The following is a 25,834-nucleotide window of genomic DNA, read 5'->3' on the forward strand; positions in this document are numbered from 1 at the left end:
AAATATTACATGATACTTCAACATTTCAATACATGGGGTTTCAGATAACACTCGCAGAATATTTACACAGGTAAAGTGGGGACCAGATAACTGTCTCTCTGAATCAGCGCACAGCAGTTATGAGTCCGCATGTGTTAAGGTCCCGCAATTACACACAAATACATCAATCTGTTATCAATGGAAACAGCTGCTCATGGACTGATTGTAAAATGGTAATAAACTGCGAGGTCCTGCGGAGAACAGTGACAAGACAAATCTTCCTCTTAGGAACGTCTTTTTAGAAACCACAGCGCGCTCCCTCACAGTCACTATCTCCACTTCGATCAGAAAATGAATTGCTGCTGTACGTGTGAAGGATTCCCTCCTTTCTGCAGCAGTCCTTCAGGCACACACCGCTCTTCCTTACTCTATATCTGGGTTCCTCCTTGCTTTGCAAAATGACAGGAGGCCAAGAGCCAGTTGCAGCACCCCCATACATGTTTCTAGGATTTCAGGATGTTTCGAGGATTTTTGGACATTTCTAGGATTTTAGGAAATTTCTAGGATTTAAGGAAGTATGTAGGATTTCAGGATATTTCTTGGATTCTGGACCGTTTCTTGGATTTTAGGATATTTCTAGGATTTTAGGACATTATGGGCTTAGCTAGGACCTCTAATGGGGAGGGTGGGGGATCCTACTTTGGCAGTATTTTGACAAACAAGCTTCATTTTGATGCTGTTTTGTACAACTGTGCACCAAACAATTCCCAGTGTGAATCACTTTATTTTTCATGTGAATTTGAAAATGATTGGGGGGGACCACCCGGCACCATACTGAGGCTGAAAGTTGAGTATCACTGTTCTACAGAGTGACAGCACAACAAACTCTCTCAACATTGTCAGTGGCAGTGTTTTTTTTTGTCAAGGAAGTGTGTTAATTTGCGTGCATATGAGAGTCAGTTTTTTTCTTTTTCCTGATGAGGAGAACATGATGTACTGGTGGAGCAGAGATTTCCTTGATAACATCACACACACACACACACACACACACACACACACACACACACACATACATTACAGAAGACGGTAGTGAGGGGCTAATAGCTTCTCTAAGGATGAGATCCAACCTAATTTGCACCATGCTAATTCCCCGTGGTGACTGCACCTACAAGATAACCATATTAATGTGCATGTGTGGGTCTCGTGGAAAAATGTACAGTATGTGTGTTGCTCTCGGGCACGTAGAGAGAAGAGGAGAATAAAAAAAAAAAAATTAAAAAGAAAATATAAGAAGATATGATTCAGTGTTACTCATCTCTTTGATATCCACACTGTGACATTCTGTACCAGGCTGAAAAACGCCCCAAATTATTCTTTTCGTCTTTTATTCATGACCTACGGGACATCCTGACTTACCCTCTTACTGCTTTGCTCTGAGTCAAACTCGACCTCCCTCCCTCCTCTCTCTGTCTCTTTCTCTCTTGCATTCCCCTCATTCTTTCATTTCCCGTCTTATCATCCCCATGTGTGATATCTCACTAAGCTCATGCATTCACCAGTGATTACTTATTTACATAGAGTATATAGTGCAGTGTTGGGGGTGGGGTAAAAAGGAAGCCTTAAGAGCATTAGCATGTATGTTTTCTTTCATAATTGTGATTACCGGTAATTATGCATTGATGGAAGTAATGTCCATTTGAGGAGTTAACTATGCAGATATTTTTATTTCATAATGAGTACATGGTTTGCATTATAGACATTATGTTATATAAGAACAATTAGTTTTAAATACATTGTACTTACTATATCTTATTAAATGTTTAATTACTGATGAAATGTACAACTTTTTAATGTATTCAGTGAAAGCTCAGTGAGTCAGAGTAAAGCTGAATATATGTGTTATTAGCTTTAGATGCTTTATTGTCTATTTTACTCTAATTTACATAAATAATTTACATAATTTACAAAATCAACATTGTGCTGAACCTGCCGATGGAGACTATAAATTCATTAGGAAATGTTTACAGAGATAATAAATCAAGTGAAAGGTAGGCTCATTTTTTTCCCAAGATTTGTATACAATCCATAGACTGTATGGATGACCTCACCCATTTCTTTGTGAATATTCGTTTTTAAGCCTTAAGTTTGGCATTTTGGCTGTCGCCATATGGTTTTGTTGGAGCCAGAAGTGACCATATTTTAAGGAGAAAGTGAAGCTAACACTGGCTGCTAGCTTGGTAAGCAAGGTGCATTTGCACCCATGGTTAACTGTGAAAATGCAAATGCTAAAATGTGCTTGGAAAAAACAGGCTTAGAACCATGAAAACAAAATGTATATACTGAAAAACTGAATATTTGACTCCCTGTTAGAGGGTCTTTTAGTACAACTAACTACCAACACTGTTGCCATGGCAGCAATTATGTCCCCAGAGCTAGGCCCTCCGTCTGATTTTTCCCAATGACTATTTGCAGTATTGCAGAAAAAAAAAATATCCCTGAATGTGTGAATGTGAGCACAAAAGCATTTTCTACTTAGACCACCATTGTAAAGAATATGTATATAAAACTGTTATCAAGACACCTCAAACTGTAAACAAGGTCAATTCTGACTCTTCCTATTCAATTTTTTTTATCCATATGCCTAAACTCTGTCAATCTGTGGTAGCGACTCAACGGACAGCACCCATTTTCCATAAATTTTAAGCCTTAATAACATTTCAAAGGTTGAGCTATATGCTAATTCAATCCCATACAGTTGTCATGAGTAGAGAAATTGGCTAAAGAGAGGATTTTGGAACCAGGTTGTAAACATGTTTATTTCTGCTGTAAAGTTTGAACCATATTTTAACCATAGACTTCAAATATAATGGACAAAGCTACCATGACGTCACCCATTGGTTTGTGGATGAGTGTTTTGAAGCCTTGAGTTCAGTATTGAGGTCATTATCTTGTTTTTTGGAGCCAGTAGTGAACTTATTTTGATGAGGCTGGTACTGTGGAGGAGTGAGGGGTGATTCTGACTGAGAAGCCCAGGGGTTGACAGATTATCGGGCTGGATGTTTAGCGGGCCAATAATGGCATTTTGCCGATTATCTGTATCAGCGTTTTATTTTTAATGGTCGCCAATAAAATTAACTAATGAAAAAGTGTGTGTATTACACTCAACCAACACCAGGAAAGGCAGTCTGCAATGCATGCAGAGAGAGTGTCAGCATGGGAGGAACATTTACTTTGTAAAATCTCAGGGAGCTATTTTTATTCATTCATTTTTTATTTGAATTTTCACTGAACTTAATAAAAAAAAAAGCTGCAGGGAACGTGCTGTATGATGTTGAAAGTTTCAGTTTTGATTAAATATTTGCTAAAAGCAAAAGCAGCCTGCCCTAAATCATGCATCCCTTTAATGCTTAATAAAATGTAAACAAGTAAGTTATATAAAAATTCAACCCCGTACAGTTGTCATAAATGTTGAAATTAGCTTTAGATACCAAAACTGTTCTTTGTCCCAGACTGTAAACATGTTCATTTCTGCTGTAAAGTTGGCCATTTTAGCATGGGGGTCTACAGTGATTTAGTCTGTTTTGGGGGCCAACCTCAAGTGGCCATTAGAGGAAATGGAGTTTTTGGCACTTTTTTTTTTTTTACTCCAGATGCTGCATGTGATACAAATGGAGTCGCCCTCTGCTGACCATTAGAAAGAATGCAGGCCTGAGATTACCCCTTGGTATTGCTTGGACTCTGTTCAGATTGTAATGGGCTGGTTGTGAAATATCTGTCTTTATTTCAGGTAGAAGTATTTGTTTGTGTCTATTTGTCATAATCGTGTGCTCTGAAAGTTTAATGTCATCATGCTGTTTTCCGTGCAAGTCTTTTAACCACAGATTCATCTTCTGGGGAAATAAATCCCCTTGAACCACAGCAGCTTTACCGCTGCACACCACGCTATAGAAAGTTTATCTCCTGGCTGTGTTCTTATTGACTAGAAAAAGTTGTCCACTGTTTCTGCATCTTTCTGCACAGTGACAGCAGTGTGAATATTGTAAGCCATTCTGTTTGCCTCTAGGTCTTGCAGTCCAGTAACCCACCATATGGTCAATATTACACAAGAGTATAGCAAAATTTAGATACACAAACAATTCTTAAAATGTGCTTGCAGAAAAGTTTAATAGAGTCACTTAATGCACTGTACAGAGACATTTTTGTGTGCTTAGCTTATGGCCATCTGCATTACATTAGGGACATTAGAACTGAGTTTTACAAAGTTTTAGGACTTTATTGATGATACTTTTGAAAACAATGTCACCATAAAGTCTGACTGTTAGTTTTTCAGTCACATCACATCATATCACATCATCTTAATGAGCAGTTTTCATTGAATATGTAGATATCCAAATATCCATTCCAACTTCTGTGCAGTTTAAAGACTTCTCATCCTTGTTGGTTAAAAGCTCAAGTTCACTTTTGACCTCAGGAATAGCAGTTGAGAAATTAATGTTGCATGACGAGCGTTTCATAATGACAGTTAAACCAGATTTGTTTCAGTAAGTCAAAATTAATTTTTGAAAATTTCCTACCCATATTGAAGGCTTACACAGCCTGACCTACATTAACATGTAAAGTTATGTAGCCTGGTCTCAGTCAGGTTAGTTTTCGGGTGTAACTTTGGCTGTTCTAATCAGTCTGCCAGCCTGAGGGGCCATTTACGCAACAATGGTTCTTGCATGAAACGTTTAAGCAGGAAACGTTTGTTTTTTCTGACTTCTGACTTTTCTGATCTAAAATCGTGTCCGTGCATCTGCTGGGGAAAACTTTTTTTTCTTGCTATAAAATTACCTTGCTGCTGTTTTTTTTTTAATGTCATGTTGTATCTCATGCATCTCTCATTTTGATTTTAAGCACACACAGAAATTTTACTGAATTTCTCATTCATTTGGACTTGGACCCCTAATGAGACAGCTCGAGTGAGAGTGTTTTACCAAACCGAGCTGAAAAAAAAAAAAAAGAGTTCAAAGTTTACTGCTGGTCTACAACTTTCTGCCCAAAGTTTTCTTTTGCTTTTTTAATTGCAGTGGTTCTTTCTATTTTTGCTGTAATATTCTATTCCCAGTGTTACATGTTTTATATGTGCTGGATTTTTTAATTTTATTTTATATTTTTTAAACAACCCAGTTCAGTTTGTTCAAGACAGACTTTTCACAATAAGACCTGCCACTTTAAACCTCCTTTGCGAAGCTCCTCTGTACAGCCAAATGAGGTCAGTATTTAAGAGGAAATATGATGTATTCATTGTGATCATCTTTTTATTTATTCTGTTAAAATAGCATCAGCCTGCCTTCAACAGATACAGTCTGTCCCGTCCTGCCTTCACCCTCATGGGTGAGAACTTTTACATCAGAGAACATTAATTCTATAACAACGGACTGAATCAGATTTCTGAAAATGTCAACTGTCTATTGCTGAATAACAATCGATAAAACCAGACATTTGAGGCAGTTGGTCTTTTCGAGGCCTAAATTTGATTCAATAATATTTACACTGACTTCCTGAACAATTGATACTGATGGCCTGACAATGAGCTACAGGCTGTTCTGTAGATTTGTTGCTTTTGAAGTGCATCAGCTCTCCGGCAGTTTTTCAATACGCTGTGTTTCAATACAAAGCTCAGCAATGTATTGATATTATATCGATCTTGAGATTTGGGACCAGATGTTGTTTTAGATTTTTAAGGTGTAATATCGAACTTGTTGTCTTTTTCTGGTTCAGTAAGTGATGTGATTTTCTGAGCTTAACTGAACTTTTCATATAACTCATCCATCAGTGTTTCCTACACATTCATTTATTTGTATCAAGCATCTGCTGCCACAAATTCATGTTATACTTTTGAAACTGGACAATTCATCAGGAGCGCTGTTGGAATATATATATATATATATATATACATACATATATATATATATATATATATATATATATATATATATATATGTATGTATGTATGTATACCCATTTTTCTTATCTTGTACCTCTCAAATAATACATTCTGAAGGAAGTATTGAGGTCATATTGAACAAATGCCCACATGATCCAATTTTTTATGTATATATATATATATATATATATATACATATATTTATACAGGTGATCCGACAACACTGTCCCAATATCAGGTCTTTGATAAAAACAATTTTAAAAATTGGGATATTTGATTTTCTCCATATCACCGAGCCCTGCCTCATAACTGTTTCCTATATATTTCCTATATATTACCCACCTAATATTCACCATAGAAAAACCACAAAAATGTCTTGCACATTTCAAAGTAATAAACTGTGACTGAAGTTATTTGAAGCGTTAGGGTTATATTAAACAAACACCCACATGATCCAAATAAGTCAAAGGCCAAGGTATTGTTTGCAAAGTGATATTTGATTAATTTCTCTAGAAATCGTGGTTAATAATGAAGGTTACAGGGTATATCATCTTGTTTATTTAGTATTTTATGATGCACTGCAGCAAGATTCTCAAATGTCATCACCAAATCTGCAGGTGTGTAAATTTACAGACTTGACTATGAGGTGATACATTTTGTTTGGTAAACTGATAAAACACATCACATTAACATTTTCTGCAGTTGCAGAGAGTAATTCATAAGCAGCCTGTATGCTATACATCTCATTTAGCCAGCAGCACAGGTGTTTGTTGATTTTCCAACTGTCACGGCCTTCCTCTGCCAGGTCACATAACAGCACGTACTCAGCAAGGTCCTACTTGACAGGTGCATTACCCAGAAATCCCCTCTCACCTTGTTTTGTGCCTCTGTGTCCCTCCAGTGATGTACGTGTTGAGGCAAAAATATGTATGTGTCGCTAAGCTCCCAGCTGTGTGGGTGGCCCTCCGCCCTTTAATGCTGTCACTTCTGCAGCTAACAACAATCACTTTCGTCACTTACCATAATTAGAGAGGGGACAAGATGTCGTGTCACTCTGCCCACACTGTAGAGTCTCTGCTGTCTGCAGCGTCAACAAGCTGTGCCCAAACATTCAGAGGTCTCACACACGGGAACTTCGTTTCTGTTCCATCTGCTGAAAACAAAAGGTATGAATAAGAAGACAAATTTGGCTTTCAAATGTATGATCTCTTGAGAACAAAGGTCAGTATTCATAACAACAAATGTGCTGATCTTTTGAAAGTTTTGACAGCTCCTTTATTTATCTTTTGAAAAGATTTGTGCTGAATGCATTAATACCCTAAATTTACATTTACAATTTGGCCCTTCGCTATTATTGAAAAATGCATGTGTTGGACCTCTCAAGGCTGACTCGTTTATTTATGACGGCCTTTCTAAAATCCAAAATGCTTTACTGTCTGATTGAAAAACCAAAAACGTATGAAATAAGCGAAAATGGATCTTAAATAACAGAATGAGTAAAAACCATAAAACAAAACAAAATATGTAAAATAGCAAGACACTACATAAAAGCCATACTTTTTAATTTTACTTTTAAATGTATCAATATTTTTAATAACTTACTGGTCACATCACATTTCCCGCAATACCATCAACTGTAATTGAGTTGTGTTACTCTCCCTCTCATTAAGTTAAGACCTTACATTAAAGGCAGTACAATTTACCAACATTTTTTTTCAATCAACATTTCATTTTTAAGTACCTTTGAGACACATTTTTTATCTTACTTTTTTTTTTTACCCCTTTTAACACCTTATTTATTACATTTTTAATGACTTTTTAACAACTTTATGAACTTAAATGCTGAAGAATTTACAACTGAAACGTATCAAATGAACACATAAATAAAACAGTCTCTGAGACTGTTACAACATGTTTAAAAAGGCGCAGAACTCTGTCCAACAAAACTGAAAGCCATGGTGTTTTGAAAAGCCGGCACATAACTTGGAGATTCGACCGGACAATGTGTCATACTGTAACCTCCGAGCTGTCGCACACTTTGCAGTGTGTGGCCTTAAAACTTCCATCAGGTGCAGCCTGACCCATGTGGTTAGACAGTTGGCAAGGCTGACAGTAACTGGGACCTTCGCCACAACGATGCCTGCTCCGAGATACCTTCTGTCTTACCTCTAACCTCCTGACACATCTACAGGAAGGCATCTCAGTTGAGGCAGCGGACGCATTTTTCCAGTACGGTGTACACTGAACAACTATCTGACGCGAAAGTCAGTCGTATAGAAAAATAGTATAATGCTGGTAATATGTAGGCTATATAATATATGTTTCAGCGGACGGACTATAACGGATTTTTGTCGATATATGTTTTTAATATCTTTATTTAAAAAATAATTCAGCCTTGAAAGCAAACAAACAAACAAAAAACGAAAGCAACATAACTGATTGTTTGCCTCGTGTTTAGAATGCAGCACATCTCCGTGCAGGTCAGCTCAGCCAGATGCTCATGAATACAGTTGTAAGTTGGAGACCTGCATTGGAAGTTATGTCTGGTGAAGTTTTGGAAAGCTCAAGGTCAATTCCTGTTTATTTGCACATGGTCACATACTCGCTGTCAAGCCGCTGTCTACCTGGCTGACCCCCTGTTCTAGCTGTGGCATCTCAACATGACACTTACTGTATTTCATCTTATATTCATTTGAATCATCATTTTTGTTTTCTAAACCTCATTAAAATTGAGAGAGCTATTTTAGTTTACTTTATTCTCCTTGGATTGTTGTCCAATAATTTGACAAGGTTATATCACAACTAGGCAGGTAATAAAATATAGTTTCTCGTCATCTTACTAATCATTTAAAGGGGTATTTTGGCAATTTTGAACCAGCTTTGTATCATATTGATATGGGTGAACTTTGCTCCATATTACCAGCGACCAGATCTCCCTGCTTATCTCCCAGTAAATATTTATCTGGAGGATTATTGCTGGCTTTGGGGCTGTTGCTTTACAGACAGAGATTGTACTACAGATTGTATTCCCGCAGTATACCAAAAATACTGCATCCGGTCATATATTGCATTATGCAAACCAGCGTGTTTTTCTAGCCATTCTGACCCACAATCCTCTGCGCAGTGGAAGATTCGCCTCATCGACTGAGCTGTGAACAGATGACAGCTCTGACAACTTGCTGTCAGAAGCTACAATGACGGATGACAGTTGTTTCAAGTGACCAAACAGTAACAATAAGAATATTAATTGTTTAAATGAACAAAATAATCATAAAGATTGACAATAACAAAAGGACATAACTGTTAAATAACAATGACAGAGAAATGCAAATGTAATTTTGCTGTCATTAGTATAAATTGTCAGAATTTAAAATGTATGCAGTTATAAATTAAAAGTTAAAGTTTTATACATTGCAAACAAACAACATCAGAACTCTGAGGGTTAATCTGCATCTCTGGCCAGTTTTTCTATCTCCAAGGAAACGGATATATCAACAAATTAACAAATATTGACAAATTAAGCAACAAATTAGCAAATTAATTGCTAAGAGGTAAATTTTAAGACATTTGACATTTAAGTCTTTTTCTATTTCATTTTTAATAGTTTTGAGTTCAGGGCCATGTTTTTTGTTTTCTTTTGCTTTTATATAATGTTGATTTTTGGGATGTATTTTCTGTTTCTTCATAATTTAAAGGGTTTTTTGTTTTTGTTTTTTTCTTTTTTTAAAATTTTTTTTAGGGTTTAGATGTTTTTGTCTTTTTAAAAAATATATCTTTTTTAGTTTTTTGGTTGTGTTCTTTTTTTTTTTTGAAGAATCATCTGCATTTGGTACTTTTACTTTTTATACAGTACATTTTCCTAAATATACTTACTGACTTTTACTTAGGGCCCATATTTAATGCAGGATTTTTTATTGTAACTTTGCCTTTGCCAAAATAGTATTTTCACAGGGTGGTATTAGTACTTTTGCTTAAGTAAAGGATCTGAATGCTTTGTCCACCACTGGTCAAAGTTCAGAATGCATGTGAGAAAGTCATATGTCCTGATTGTGTATATAGTTTTTAAGGAGAAAAGAAAAGAAAAGATTCTGTTGCAGTATTGCGTATTTCTCACCAAAATGTCTTCAGAAACCTATTTTTAGTGCACTGCTTGGCTGCAATATGAATGTAATGATGTACGTAATGTAATGTTTATTGGTCCGGTGTGGCATAGTGCGTTCTGATAGTTGTAGGTTTTCTACCTCTTGAGCAAAAGCAAACGCTACAAGCCACATCCTCTATTTTCTCTGGTCATAAAGCACAAATTTCTAATGTATAAAACTTCCAGTTTTATGAAGAGACCATCTTTCCAATAGTGATATACTTATTTAATCCTCATAGACTAAAAAAAACAATCTTACGTACGTCAGTCTGTCAACAATCTGTTAGCTTGTTGTTGTGAAAAAAAAAACCCAACAATCTCAGCTCAAACTTGAAAAAACTAAATGAACAAAATTAACCGGTTTGTTCTTCAGTGGGTAAAACAAAGGAGATTAATTTAAAATAGTAACTGCACAGGGTACAGACAGCTGTTCTTTTATCACTGTGGAAATGCACAGAATGAGAGCAGGTAGGAAATAGAAGTCTTTGTGGATGTGTAGCAATCAGCGCTGAACTTTTTCAAAGCCATAATTAGTCAGTGTCCTTTCTCATTTCCTTTATCCTCCCTCTCTTTCTCCGCATTCAGCAAAAAGAAAGAAAAATTAACAAAAATAAAACATCTTCTTGTGATCATTAAAATGAGAAAGTGGACGAACAGCTGCTTGCAACAAAATAAACACATTTAACACCAATGCTCCACAGTGCGCAATCACAGAGGCCTGAGGAGACAGCTGTCCGCCTCTTTTTAATTACAGTGACGCTCATCTCTTTCAGTCCTCTCCCAACTTTCTAGACTTCTTTGTCTTCATTTGGATCTCTTTGCATTTCAATTCTGTGTCCTGCTTTGCTACGGTATTACTCAAACTGTAAAACTTACAGATGTGGAGATCAGCGCAACGCTCGAAAGCAGTCGGTAACATTTGAAACTCGAGATAGCAGCTGGCAGAAAAAATGTTCACCCCAACATCCATAATACATATTTTTTCCTCTTAATCTTAGCGCTAATCAGTCCAAATTGTTTTGGTGAGAGGTGTCGAAGGTTGGAGATATGGGCCGTAGAGATGTCTGCTTCTCTCAAAATAATGTAACTGGATGCCACTCTTGTGGCGCTCAAAGCTCCAATAAATGAATGAATGAATAAATAAATAGATATAGTAATTAAATAGAATAACTCAACAGCTATGTCTCTTTCCAGATATCATGACCCAGTTATATTAAACTGCTTTATTCCATGTTTTATTTGCTTATTCCATGTTTTTACTGGTTGAAATTTGTCTATTGCAATCTGCAATCCTGAGTCCCACTAAATATCTCACTCTGTACCTTTAAGTAACTATTGCACAGCTAAAAATGTTATAAATAAATTATGGAATTATAACTGCTGACTGGCGAGTTAAGTCCAAGTGCTGCTGTATTGACTCAGAGTGTCTGACACTCTTAGGGAGGAGTTGAAAAGTTTGATGGCCACAGGCTGGAATGACTTCCTGTGCTGCTCCGTGGTGCATCTCAAGGGAATGAGTGGGTGGGAGACATTGTCCAAGTTGACACATAACTTTGACAGCGTCCTCCTTTCTGACGCTGCCACTAAAGAGTCCGGCTTCACTCCCACAATGCTGTGGATCCGTTTTTTGAATCTGTTGACATCCACTGTCCTCAACCTGCAGCAGACAGGACAGTGCTGAGCACCGCAGACTCACGAAACATCCGCAATTTCACAGCAATGACTTATGAACAGTGGTGGAAGAAGTATTTAGAGCCTTTACTTGAGTAAAAGTACTAATTCTACATTGTAGAATACTCTGTTACAAGCTTAAATCCCGCATTGAAACTTTACTTAGGTAAAAGTAAGTAGCGAAATTCAGGAAAAAGTATTTAAATATTGAAAGTATTGAAAAAAAAGTTTATATATATATATGTGTGTGTGTGTGTGTGTGTGTGTGTGTGTTATATAAGTTATAAATTAATACACAAAAAACACCCAGGAAAAACAGAATTATTTAAATAAAAATAGAAAATAACATCCTAAAACCCAAAATTATCAAACCTCTCAAAATTTTAAAAAAGAAAAAAAAAAACACCCCAAAACTCTAATTTATTTTAAAAAAATGAAAAAAAGATAAAAAACACTCCCAAAACTCGCAAAAAAAGAAAAAAAGAGGAAAGGACTTAAATGTTTATCAACATAGGAAATTCATTTTCTGTCAATCAACAGATTGATTGATAAACTAATCATTGCAGCTGTACTTGTATAAACTGTTAAGCAATTTGATATATGACAAAACATCCTGTGCTATAAACTCTTCTTATGTTTTTTATGAAAAAATCTTCATCTGTAAAGTAACTAAATAGTTCAGATACATGTTGTGCAGTAAAAAGTACAATATTTCCCTATAGTATAAAGTAAGTATAAAGTGACATGAAAAGATAATACTGAAATTTGTACTTAAGCACAGTACTTGAGTAAATTTACATATGTAGTTATAACAGTTATAGATAGAGTGGTAACAGTTATATATTGGATTTTCCAAGCCACACATATGACTGATATGTTGATTTCATAATTTGAGTTTTGCATGTATATATTTTTCCGTCTCCACCACATAATGTACCATACCATTAAACCTTGAACGGAAATAAAGGTGCATCCTTTTGTTCTCTCTGACACTTAATTAGATGCCACATAAAGGATTTCTATAATTATATTTACTTTATAAAACTCAAATGTTAACCTTTTAGAAAATGACATATGCAATTATAGGGCATGATCTACCATATGAGGAGGAGGGCAGTAACCTACCGTTCTACTGAGTATTTCCACATAGTACCCATTACAAAACACATCTTTGCATTTTCTGTCATTATGGTTTGGGCAGGGTGATGCTATTTTCCAGCGCACAGAAGAAAGAGGAGAGAAAGGAGGAGGACGTGTTTGGAATAGTGCCCTCTTTCCTGCAGCTGTAGCGGAGAGGAGGGACAGGTCCTCTGGGAGTAATTGTATGCTTTTTTGTGTTTCTGTCGGAACAACACATTTCTGGCTTGTAAAGGCTATGAGATGTTTGATTAAAGCTTTGCCACAAAAAAAGAACAGACTGATTACGGGGGAAATTATAAGGGGTTCAGAATGGTTATGCTGTATAACCCTCAAAATGGGGGAAGAAAAACAAATCAAGAAAGAGAAAGGACGGATGCAGTCAACACATTGCGCCGAGGTCTGCCAACATTCGGGGAGGACAATGGGCTCTAAATGGCAGCTTTGTATGTAATTAAGCATCATTTCTGTAAAACACAGGCCTCTTTCCCATTTGTCATTCTCTCTGTTCATCGTTTGGCTGCATTTTCATGAGGAACAATATGCTGTACGAAAGCACAATTGTTTTCTCTAGATCCCAGGGGAACACTTGTGAAACTTTAAAATCAGCTTTTACCATGTTTATCAGCCAACTTGTATTAGAAGAAACAATTATTAACCAACACCACAACATACCACAATTATTTTTTAAAGATGTTTCTGTTCTTGTTGTATTTATCTCATCTCATATTGGAAAAATATCTTTAGATTTAGCTTCCTAAACTGACTGTGGGAAGGTATCAAGTATTTTCAAGTCAAAAGGCTCAAGTCCAAGTAAAGTCAGGAGTCATTGCTGTTGAAGTCTAAATCAAAAAGTCTTTTTTGATTTTGTCATATTGAGTCTAAAGTCATCACATTTGTGCATATGTGTGTTTAAGTCAGTGGTTCAAGAACAGAGTATTTAGACTTTTTAGGGATGCACAATAATATCGGTACGTCATCAGTATTGGCAGATATTGGCTTTAAAATAAATATTGGAATTAGCCAACATGCTGATTTCTGCTGATATCTCAGACTGATATTTTTTCTTACTGACAAAAGTGAACATGTATAAAACATCAACCATAAGACAACCCAATAATAAATATTACATACATTAAAAGCATAATATGATGTTAATTCATTACAGAAGAGACCTGATGATCACTAAAATTAGGTGGGGAAAAATGTGGATATTGATATCAGTTATTGGTTAAATGAGTTGTTATATATCGCATATATTGGTTAAAAAAAAAACAAATATTGTGCATCCCTAGTGAAAAGTACATTTCACTGTGAAATATAGGGGAGTCGAAGAAGTGTAAAGTAATATAAAATGGAGATACTCAGGCTGCATGAAATGCATTTAAGTACAGTCAAGTGCACGCTGTCAAGTGCCAGCCAAATGCACCACTTACCAGCCAGAAATTAATTAGCATATTAGAAATATTTTTTATCTTTTAAAATATTTTGTTAAACATAGTCACAAAATTGGCATATTTTAATTATTTATTTATTTTTAACATACTCATTATTTAGATACTTCTTATTATTTCTGCTTTCTTACTAGTGTCTATGCTGTACAGAGCGACGTCAGTGTATTACAGTTTCTCCTCAGGGGATCAATGAAGTATTTATGATTCTGATTTTAAGGCAACTGAATTGGCAAAAAGGAAAATACTGGAACATGTCCTATTTGATGATATCAAACTGCATCAGTGGTCTCTAGCATAAATTGCCCTCTCCTAAAACATGTCCTCATTACTTTCCACATCACATAATTCAGCTTCCAACTGACCCAAATAGTAAAACAACGAAGAACACAGTCGCTTGCAAATGGTTAAAAAATGTTTGTGCACAAAAATAAAAGCACTCAGACAAATGTATATAGAAGCAGTCAGTGAGAGCACTAAACTGTACGTGCAGTGTTTCTCTCTTTAGAAAATCTTCTGCACTCTGTGTGCCGAGAGGGAACGCTGCGCTCAGGCATTGTCTCCTTATCTGTTGGTTATTTTACTGTGACTTTATTTTATCTTTTTCTTTTTGTAAGCTTTTGTTGATCTGCGCGCCTAAGCCTCAGTAAATCTTTTGAGTTTTGGCAATCATGTGTCTGCACCCCAAACAGATTACAGAGAGATTATCTTCATTAACCAGGTACCCAGTCAACAGTACAATGGCTCTATTTTCGCTAAATTGACATGTTTTGTCAAAGCATATTTAGAAAGACTGTTGCCTAGGCACCCAGCTCTCTTTGCTATTAAAAAATACAGAGTTGACTTTCTTCCAAGCAACCATGCAGCAGCTTTGACACAAGCCAATTTGGGGTTATTTTGCTTGCTCATCTCATTATAGAGATAAAAAGAGACTTGCTGCATTAGCAGCACTGTAAGTGTGTGAGTCTGGGCCATATTCTGGCTTTATTTGAACAGTTGTTTTTGGACAAAGGATTATCAATGTTTATTTGGTAGGTCTATTTATTTAAAAGAGATATAACCTTAACAGTTTGACTGTCATTAGACTCAAAAACATCTTTATTGGCCCAGTATACATATACTAGGATTTTTACTCTGTTCGTTTTGCATGGATCCCAATGTGCTTTCACACAAATAGACATAACAGTTAGGGACCACAAAGCTGGACAAATAAGACATGTCTGTCTTCACAAATGTGAAAGAACAGGTTTTTATATATACCCTAAATAATATATAAATGTAAAGCACTTATGAATAACGATAGAAATTCAAAAATAGGAATATTTATATATAGGTCAATGTTTTTTTTAATCATAAACTTAGTTATTAGTGCAAATTCGTAAGTAATTAGTGCAAAGAAATAAATATTGAATGGGTGCATGGACTGGATGATTATGCAGGCCTGCCCACAGAAATTTGCTGAGACCCCCAAAAAAGGTCCAGTGAAGCAGTTTGCAGGATATTGCTTGCCAGGTTGCTCATTATGTTGTCCCCATGTTTACAAAAGAAATCAAACAATTTTGACAATTTTTCAGTTTTTAGAGGTTTAGATAATCATGAAAGTTGTCTAAATTTAGCACTAATGTAAAAAAAAATGTTGGAACAACTTAATTTTATGGGGGTAATTAACTTAAAACGTATATGAATGTAACGATTTAGAATATCTTTTCAGTAATGTGGAAAACATGTACGGGTTATCAACTTAAAAACTAGTGTTCATAATGACCATGTTTATTAAAATACATTTTAAAGTTGATTCCTTGCAAGAATTAAGATTTTCATAGTATTTAAAAGGAATTTTAAAGTGTAAATGTACTGTTACCATAATTATGAACAAATGTTTTTTTCAAGTTGATTACTTGTAAAAAAAAAAAAGTCCAACAATGTTTTTCACATTATTTAAAATTAATTTTAAAGTGTTATGTACTGTAATTATGAACAAATGGTTTTTTAAGTTGATTACTAGTATAAATTAAATTTGTCCAAAAATGTTTTCCACATTATTTAAAATTAATTTCAAAGTGTTATGTACTGTAATTATGAACAAATGTTTTTTCAAGTTGATTACTAGTAAAAATTAAATTTGTCCAACAATATTTTCCACATTATTTATATGGAATTTTAAAGTGAATTATAATTAATTACCATAATTATAAGCACAGTTGATTCCTCATAAAATTATTTCATTGCAACTTTTTTTTTCTCCACATTATTTTAAAGGAATTTTAAAGCCTGTTTTCAACTTATGAACCGAGTGTTTTGAACGTGCTGCTCTTGAACACACCCACCGCCTTGCTCTCTCAGCGGTAGATTTGATTGGACACACCGCGAGCTGAGCTGAGGAACATGGGAGACGACTTGGGTGACGAGTGGTGGGCACACGAGGCTAATTCAGGTATTTTGCTTAACTTTTCTGCCATTATATCGTTTAAAATGTTCTGGAAACTTGTGGCACGAGACGTTTTCGGTGTATGTTTATAAGTGAACGAGCGACGTTAGCAGGTAGCTGTCACGAGAAATGTCAGCTGCTAACTGTAAGCTAACGTTAGCTAAGCGGCTGTAAAGTTAACTTAAACCACATTCTGAGAACCGGTAACGTCTGTTACCATGGCGACAGGTGTTTGTGTAGTTCACCTGTGGATGTGCGGATGGGGAAAGTTGGGTGTTTGTAAACACGGGTTGTTAAAAGCACAAGGTGCGTGCTAACACGTGTGTTGTTATGTGTGTGTGTGGATCATGCCAGTGGATAATTATGGTGAAGTTAATGTTGCTGTTACGTTGTCTGCCATGTTTGTACCTTAAAACTTAAAGTTAGCTCTCTTTTATACACAACTTTTTGCATGGATTCTGCCATGCCCGGCTTCATCCCCAAACATCAACAGAGGAAGTTCCCTGCGGCTATTCCTCGCATAGCTTCATGAACTCTGCATACCAATAGAGGGCAGTCCTGTACCTTAAGGATTATTGGCCTGATTGCTTTGGACAGCAGAGTGTTGCTGCGGTGCCCAGCAGAATAAGATGATGCTGAGAGTGTATTTTCAGGAGGTGAAACTATAAAATCTTACTTACCAAACAAAAAGACATATTCTCGTTATCTCTTACTTACATATACAAAAAATAAACAACAACAAAAAAAAACACTTGTGGAAAGTACTAAAGTACTGCAGTCAGGGTTTAAAATTAAATTTTTAAAAACATGTTTTTATTAATTAAGTGCAAGCCAAAAAAAAAACACAAACAGACCACATCAAACAAACAAACAAACAAAATAGAAACAAATAAACATCCCATAGGGACTTCATTAAGATAGTTTAACCACAAAATCTACATGTTGTCACAAAAGCTTGACGGACAGACGTTCTTACTGAAAATAGGGACCAATAAATGTCTCATTAGGACAATATATCCTTAATCATCTCTCCTCAGACTCAATAAACTTCCCCCATCTATCTAGGTAACCTTGGTTATTTGTATAAAATCCCTCCAAAATAAACTGGTGTTTAAGGAAACCCTTAAATCTGTAGATGTTTAAGGTTTCTGTCTCAGTTGCCTTGTAAATGAACATTTTTCCCAATAAGATGATTAAAATTTACAATATAGGTCTTTCTGTAACATCTCTCAACATCACAGAGAAAAGATCCAACTCCATGTTCATTAACTTTTTTTGCATATTCCAAAATCTGCCAGCCCCTCAATTATATTTTTTTTAAAAATATTTTACCTGCATTTGGCTGGTGGCTAGTGCTAATGTCCAACCTTGACTGTATTTAAGTGCATTTTATGTACTTAAACTTTACCTGAGTACCTCAATTTTGTGTTTTTTTTTTCAGATTTTTATGTTTTTTTATTACCTGTTCACTTTGCCAATAATAATAACAAATATTGGTTTTGTGAAATCTGCATAGATCAGCATGTTGGCCAATTCCAACATTTCATGTTAAAGCAAATATCTGCAGATACTGATGATGTGCTGTTATTACCGCACATCCCTAAAAAAAAAATACTTGCACCACTGAAATAAACACATACTTGCACAAATATCAAGCTCAGCACTTTCATGCAGAAGAGAAATGTGATGCAAGTTCACATTCGGGAAAGTAAAATGCAATTAACAGTTTTAGCAATCATTGGCAAAGGCCATATGCATCATGACATGACAAGTGGGCAAAATTTTCCTCCAAACATCTTTAATTAAACTGCACAGAGAAACTTTTTACTATTTCTCACAGGTTCTCATTTTTAATTAATGTATTATAAGGTAGTGTTTGTGCTGTTGATGACAAAAGAACCTGTTGAAGTTGAATGGTCTGCTGTCCAGCTTTTTATCTTTACAGATGAGGAAAAATGACAGAGTTTTGATTGCTGGCTGTGTGGCATCACCCACTACTTATATAAGAAAACAACTCATTTGTAACACGTCTTTTAATGTTGTGGAATCATACCGTACTGTAGTCATTTCATTGCCACTTGTTCATGATTTTTTTCCCCCCAGTATCCTGATACTGCCTAGATATCTGAATTACTATCACAATTCTTCAATATACTTTCTGTTATAAACGTTGTTGTTTTGTAACATTGGCTGTCGTGCTGAACGTGTTGCAGTTGCAGGCCTGTTGGGCATTCTTAGGTCAGTGTCTTCCCTGTATGTAGTGAGGTAGATTTTGCATTTTTCTGTCCTGTTTTGGGAGTTCTGCTGCTTGGTCTTTTGGTCTTGGGAATCCTTGTTGCACCAGGCTTTTTCAGCAATCGCAGTGGAATCTGATAGGAGAAAAGAGGCATAATTGTCTATGAGGAGTTGTTCACCAAATATTCACTCTTGAGGGCTGTGACACAAAGCAAGATTTGTGTTTTAGTGATGTATAAAGAGTCTAAAGCCATAGTTTTCTGTCCTAGGATTGGATGGGATTAACTTTTTAAATCCCCAAATGCGAAACTCATTTGCCACCATGGTCAGCAAACAACAACAAGACATAAGACAAGTAAAGTACAACATTCAACAATAAATATAGCACCAGGCATATAGTCCCTGAAGGAGCACAATAATCCACCACAACAACGATAGTGAAATGCTAAAAAATATTTATACAACTGCCTCTGAAAATGAAAGAAAAAGAAAATGATAAATAATTAAAAATTTAAAAGAAAAAAAAATACTATTAAGGAGCTACAAAGGATGCTCTCTTTTAACCTGGCTAAATCACCATGGTTACTTTGTGGCAAACTTAACCTGGTCAGGAGCAGATTATGTTGTGAGTATCGTCTTCAAATCAGCTGAAATGCGCCAGCAGTGTCGACAACAGTGTTGCTATTTATGTTAAAACCTTTTTAATATTCTTTGAAGGTGGAATAAGGCAGCACACGATGAATAATTTTTAAGTTTAAAATGACATGCTGAATGCTTCACTTTACTTGTTTTATGTGAACATGCCCAGAGCCTTAAGCAGAAAGCCTGAGTAAACACAGTTGATAACCACCTTTTTCATACCTGTTATCCCTGAACGAGGCTGTGGGGGGATGTCAAGCCAGCTCAGTCAAAGAGAGCCTGGCTCTGTTCAACTGGCTTTGTGGCACAGCCCCCTGCAGTTTTATTTACATGTTAGTGTTGCATTTGTTGCTTGTGTTGGGGGTTGCACTTTTGAAAGTGGAATTTATGGTCACAAGTTTTGTTTAGACGCTTTAGCCACACCATGGGGCAATGAGCTACTATCAAAGGCATTTTTCCTTTTGTGAAAATCATAAAAAAAAGCATCCACAAAAGCATCAATGTAACACATCATGTACCCTTTATATCAGAAGATGTGTGCATCTTTTTTTTTTTTTTGGTTGGCTCCTTTTCCCCTGACTGACATCTCGTCTTTACTCGCATTTGTATGCACTGCTTGACAGAAAAGGCTGTGAGGCTGACTGAAAATTGACAAGACAGAAAAGGAGAGTTGAAGTCTGTTAGATAGAGCATGGGACTGACTTTGAAGTCTTAACAATTAAGAGCAGATTCGTGAGAAGCAGCATGACTGTTATGGCAATGTGTCCTGTGGCTAAATTCTCACACTAATGACAGATCTTCTCACGAGGCCTCTGTCACGCTCCAGTCTGCCCAAAACTGTCATCAAATACCTCATCTGGTTCCCACCTTGCCAACCGGTGATGTCACCGTGGTTAATGTTTCCCCATGTTTGTTATCATATACCTGCTATGCTTGGCCTCTGCCAGCCTTATGATGTCCCCCAACACTGACAGCTAGTTTCTTATTTAGATGACACAGCTCATCACGACTTGTATTGAAGCTTTTTAACAGGCCATTTATTTCTGCCACACTATTTCACCATGCAGTTAGTGGTGTTGACCGTTTTGAAAAGCTGATCTGTGACTATGATTTATTTTTTAGGGTTGAAATTTATTTAAAGGAATTGGCTGACCTAAATAGTCAAGTCAGTGTGTTTATAGAGCACATTTAAAAACAGCAAATGTCGACCGAAGCGCTTTACATGCTTTTACATACATGCTCTTTTCAGTCTCTCAAATATGGAGATTTCCTGCTTTTTGCTGTTTACATCATAGTAAAAGTAAATAAAGAAACTTTTCACTAGTTTCTGATAATTTATACCAAATGACTAATCAAGGAAATGATCAGCAGATAAATCAATTCAAAATTTAGAAAAAAAGGGCAGTAAGCAAATGATCTGAAAATTATTAAAAAATGATGGAAAAAGTTCCAGAAAAAGAAATTCAAAAATAATTATTTTATATACAGAAAAAAGAATATATATATTTTAAGCACTTTCTTGATACCAATTTCTTTGTTGTTGTTGTTATTTTTTACTTTTTATGCTTATTTTTAGATAATTTGCTCACAACCTTTTTCTACGTTTTATTTTGCTGATTTTTTTTGCCATTTCTTGTTAAGTTACTTGTCACTCTCTCCCCATGTTTTTGAAGGAAATCAAGCCAATTTGCTCATGATTGAAAGGGTTAAGTGACTCTCAGACCACTGACCAATTTTCAGTCTGATACTTTCAAGCTTCACATCCTTTTTTAAGATAAGAAGATTTAAATAACTAATCAGAAAAGTAAACAAATCGAAACGACCCATGAATTGAACTCCATCATTTGTCTGCTTTGTGAGGTTTAGCCGGCAGGAGATGGCGTGTGCTAAATGCTTTGCCTGCTGTGGTAACAGAAGTGGCTAACAAAACAAGACTGACCTGCAATGGTATGCCAACTGCTGCTCCTTGCTCCAATCGCAAAGCAGTTTTTTTGTCAGTTAATAAGGAAAAACTAATTAAATTTCTTAATGGATTTATGCAAGAGTAAAAAGGGGATTTAAGAAGTGTGTTTAGGCTCTGGTAAATACAATTTATGTTCAGAATTTGTGACCCAACAAAAAGGCAAAGAAAAAGCTTTTAGTAGTCTGTCCACCATAAAACCCGAACAGCCCCCTCACCACTAGGTGATCCAAGTTTTATTGTGGCAGAAAAACATGAGCTGAGTTTTCCAGTACATATCTGAAGGTGGTTTCACACTCATTTAAACACACACATACACACATACAGAGTTGTGAGGAATTTTCTGTGGTTGAGATAGTGGGTGACTCAACTTTTGAATCAAACTTTGCAAACACAAAATGATCAGATATGTGTTGGATTTGCAGCGCTGTGCAGTGTGGAGTTAGCCCAGGAGGGAAAAAAAACATCAAACCATTATTTTTTTGTCTTTTCTGATTCCAACTGTTTTGCATTTAAACTGGCTGGCAACCTATTAGATTTGTTGATGCCAAGCTCCTCTCAAAAGAATTCAAGGTGAAAATCAACACAAGCACTTTAATGAACAGAAAAAAAGCACATTAATGAAACAGAAAAATGCAAAAAAAAAAATCACACATTTGGTTGCAATGATTTCTCACTTAGCTCTCATACAGGAGACACACATGTCATACAGTGAATAATTAAAGGGTTGTTAAAGTCAGTCAGTCTAGGCACACAATAACTGCATCAATTAGATTTTACAAAGACTCCAGTAGGACAAATACGACAAAGCATTTATTTGACGATTGTTACAAACACAACAAACTTAAGGTACTCATTAGAGAAAGTGTTTTTGTTGTTAAGTCCATGAATGTGACTGAGAACAGATTTCCAGATTGAATTGGAAGAATCAGTATCGGGCCTGATCAACGCATTGTTTAATTGATCGGGATTGGGTATTTTGAGCGTGCGCCCTGCACGATCCTTTGTTTGCGTGCGCCGTCACAAAGGTGTCGAGAACAGAGAGCACGATTTGCAGCAGATATTTAGGTTTTATTGTAATGCTGCTACTCCAATAAGTAGAAACTATTTTTTTCATATTCAACTGAAACTGCTAAGCCAATTCAAGTGGAACTGAAGTTTTTATTGTTCATTTTTAGTAAACTGGTTTTATTATAATCCTGTAATGAACAGAATTGTGACAGATTTCTATTGCTGTGATTGTGAATATTAACCTTAAGATACAACATGACTTGGAAGTGGAATTGTGATTATATTACTCATTTATGGTGTTCCTTACTTTTATTTCAATGCAACAAGTGGGTTTGAGAGTATTTTCTGTAGACATATTTAGTTTGTTTACTTGGTTATTTTATTTAAAAAAGAGTTGCTGTACTAAGAGGAACTGAGAGCAATTTCTAAAGACATATTATTTTCTTTACTTAGTTATTTTTATGTTTAAAAAATGCAACACTATGCAGAATTGTTTTAAGAGGCATGTAAAAATATATTTAGTTGTTTTGTAAAAATAAAAATAAAAAAAACCTTAGGAACTCTGGCCAAAAATTTTAATGCAGCCCTTTTTTCTTGTGTTGCATTGTAGAGCTATTAAAGTGTCAAGCACAAACACTGGCTTGATTTTAATAACTTAATAACTAAGTATTGCAAATGACTCAGATCGTGGTAAAGAAAACTTGATCGGGACATCAAGTCTAGTTTATAATCTATACATCTTCACCTAATCACAAAGGCCACTTACTGTAATATTCGAGGAATGCGAAGCTGCAGAGGTAGCAGGTGATATCGTTATGCTACTTGTAATCTTGCCAACGCCTTTGACATGACATCCATTGGCAAGCACTTGAGTCCGTTGCTCATGTCGAAGATAGTATGGCCCAACAGGCTGCGGGATGCTGTGGGTCATACCATTCAGAGACTGGATATAGGGGCTCCCCAGATGGATATGGATCTTGTTATCCTCCGTGGCGATGATACTGGGGTTCGTGTCGGTGCTGTTGGACCGCTGATGCTGCCAGGTGTTCTGCCGCTCTGGCGTCTTGCAAAAGACTGTCTGATGTGCAGCCTCTGGTTCTGGAGAACAGGTCCGGACTGTTACGATCTGAATGGGGGAGTTGTTGTGGTCAGGGGTTGCAGAGCGTGATGAATTTGGACTTAAAACCCGAGACATGGGTGTACTGTCAAGTGGGGAGACGGTGCGGTCAGGGCTCGAAGGCGGGGTTTTAGTATTAACTGCAGACAGAGCTGAGTTCTGGATGATGGTAATTCTCTGTTTCGGTGAGGCGCCGGTTGTTGGTATGACGGCTGTGCTGGTGTAAGATGTTGCTGCGTCTCCGGTGGGGCTGCTGATCTCGAGCGTGGCTGTGTTGAGTATATGGTGTGGGGTTACTTTGATGTGCAAGGGCTGCCCTGGTGTGTGCGTTAACATCATCACCTCTCCGTTAACCGTTTGGTGCATATCCATGCCATTGGCTGAATGGCTGCTGTATTGACTGATGTTATTATTTGCACTGTTTAAGCTGTTCATGTTGTTGACAAGAGAGCTTCTTCTGTTTATGACTTCTGCATTGTGGTTTGGATCCTCATTCTCCTCATCTAGTTTCTCGCTGTAGTCTGCAGGCTCAGTCTGAACCTCTTTGGTGGTTTGATGAATATCTGAAAAGTGTTGTCTGTCTGCATCAGGTGAAAGACTCTTGATTCGTCTATGCCTGTCCAGCTCGCTACTCAGCTCCTTCATCTCTCTGGCCAGCTCTCTGTTACTGGCCTCCTGCTGGTTAAGTTTTCTCTGCAGCACGGAGTGATCCGTCTGAACTCTGCAGATGGACTCCTCGGTTCCCATCAGCTTCTGGAGTTTCTCCTTCAGGGCGTCCACCTCTCTGCCTAATAGTCTGGACTTCACCTGCTCCTTCTGAAGGCGGCAAAGGAGAAGGTGTTCCTGGCTGACCTCCTGCTTCTCTGCCTGCTCGTACCTGGAGAGCTCCCTCTTTGCAGCCTCCAGCTCCTCTGTTAGAGCCTGAGTCCTCCTCTGTTCATCCTTGAACCTCTTTTGCAGTGACTCAAAGTCCTCCTCCACCTTCAACAGTTCTTCCTCCAACACCTCCTTGTCTTGCAGTCGTTTTCGCAGCCTATCCAGCTCCCGGGTCAGTTCTTTGACCTTGTTGTCCTCTGTTTGGCATTGATGATTTGGAATAGAGCTGTACTTCTCCTCTTTTTCTTTCCTGTTTTCCAAAACTTGTAACCTTTTCTTCATTATAGTTATTTTGCTCTGTAGCTCTCCGTTCCTCTCCTCCTCTGTTTTTAGTCTGTCTTGGAGCTCGTGTTTTTCCTTTGCTATGCCCTTAATCCTTTCCTCTAAATCTACCTTTGACCTCAGTGCCTGCTGCCTCTCCTCTCTCAGTCTTTCTGTCATTGTTGCCAAATTGCTCTGCTCGTTTCTTTTTCCTTCCTTCCTGTTGAGTTTCTCCTCTGCTTGGCGGAGCCTCTCGGCCATGGTCTTTCTGTCCTCCACCAAAGCTACTGTCAGCGACCTGAGCTTGGCCAGGTCCTGCCTAATCACCGCCTCGCTCTTTTCCAGCTGGCCCTCACTGGCCTCCAGCTCTCTCACCCGAACTTTCAGAGTGTCGAGCTCACCGGACAGCATCTTACTCGCCTCCCTCTCTCGCTCCAAGCTGCCCTTCAGAATACTGCAGTCCTGCTTGCTCTTACCTAAAGCCTCCTCTAACCTGTCCAGTTCACTGATCCTGCCATTGAGTTTATCCACCTCAACTTTCAAGCTGCGGCAGTGGCTCGTCTCCCTCGCAAGTCTGCGGTCCAGGTCTCGACACTGATCCCACATGCGTATCAGCTCCTCGTCCTTTCCCTCCATTTCCACGACTCTCCTCCTCAGGACCTCGACCTCTGACAGCAGGCTCGGGGCTGTCATGATGTGTCTTTGGTGGAAGATGGAAACTTGATTGAGGTGCAGGGATTTGAGCCCCTCTTTCTGTGCACTTGCACTGACCTCCTGCTTGATGTGGTCAGTGATGGCGGTCAATTCTTTGACACGATGCCTCTGCTCCTCCAGCAGCTCGCTCAGGCTCCGTTGCTCCTTCACAACCAACAAAGCAAAAGCTTTCAGCTTGGTCAGCTCGTCCTTGAGAGTTGATACTTCTCTTTCACTTTTCTTCTCCTTTTTTTCCTGGTATTCTCTCTCCTTCACAATCAGCAGCTTGAGTCTGTAGAGAAAAAA

General features: G+C 37.1%; 2 protein-coding genes across 4 annotated transcripts in view; one reads left to right on the forward strand and one right to left on the reverse strand.

The window, feature by feature from the left end:
- Positions 1-25,834, forward strand: part of cmss1 (cms1 ribosomal small subunit homolog) — a 76,593-nt gene that overhangs the window by 16,523 nt on the left and 34,236 nt on the right. Inside the window, exon 1 of one of the 2 annotated variants that reach the window (XM_042494173.2) lies at positions 16,585-16,742. The exons of the other annotated variant lie outside the window; for it this stretch is intronic. Coding sequence (XP_042350107.2) covers positions 16,694-16,742 — 49 coding nt within the window. The 5' untranslated portion in view covers positions 16,585-16,693. Of the gene's footprint in view, positions 1-16,584; positions 16,743-25,834 lie in introns of those variants that run through there. 2 annotated transcript variants of the gene reach the window in all.
- Positions 17,528-25,834, reverse strand: part of LOC121948736 (filamin A-interacting protein 1-like) — a 35,113-nt gene continuing 26,806 nt past the window's right edge. Inside the window, exons 5-6 of one of the 2 annotated variants that reach the window (XM_088083424.1) lie at positions 23,348-25,820; positions 17,528-19,105 (exon numbers count right to left, since the gene is read on the reverse strand). In XM_088083424.1, coding sequence (XP_087939550.1) covers positions 18,971-19,105; positions 23,348-25,820 — 2,608 coding nt within the window. In that variant the 3' untranslated portion in view covers positions 17,528-18,970. Of the gene's footprint in view, positions 19,106-23,347; positions 25,821-25,834 lie in introns of those variants that run through there. The other variant, XR_015777672.1, reaches the window with a different exon arrangement.

This window comes from Plectropomus leopardus, chromosome 10 (genome assembly GCF_026936395.1).
Source record: "Plectropomus leopardus strain MGB_pleo_1.0 chromosome 10, ASM2693639v1, whole genome shotgun sequence".
Classification (NCBI taxonomy): domain Eukaryota; kingdom Metazoa; phylum Chordata; class Actinopteri; order Perciformes; family Serranidae; genus Plectropomus; species Plectropomus leopardus.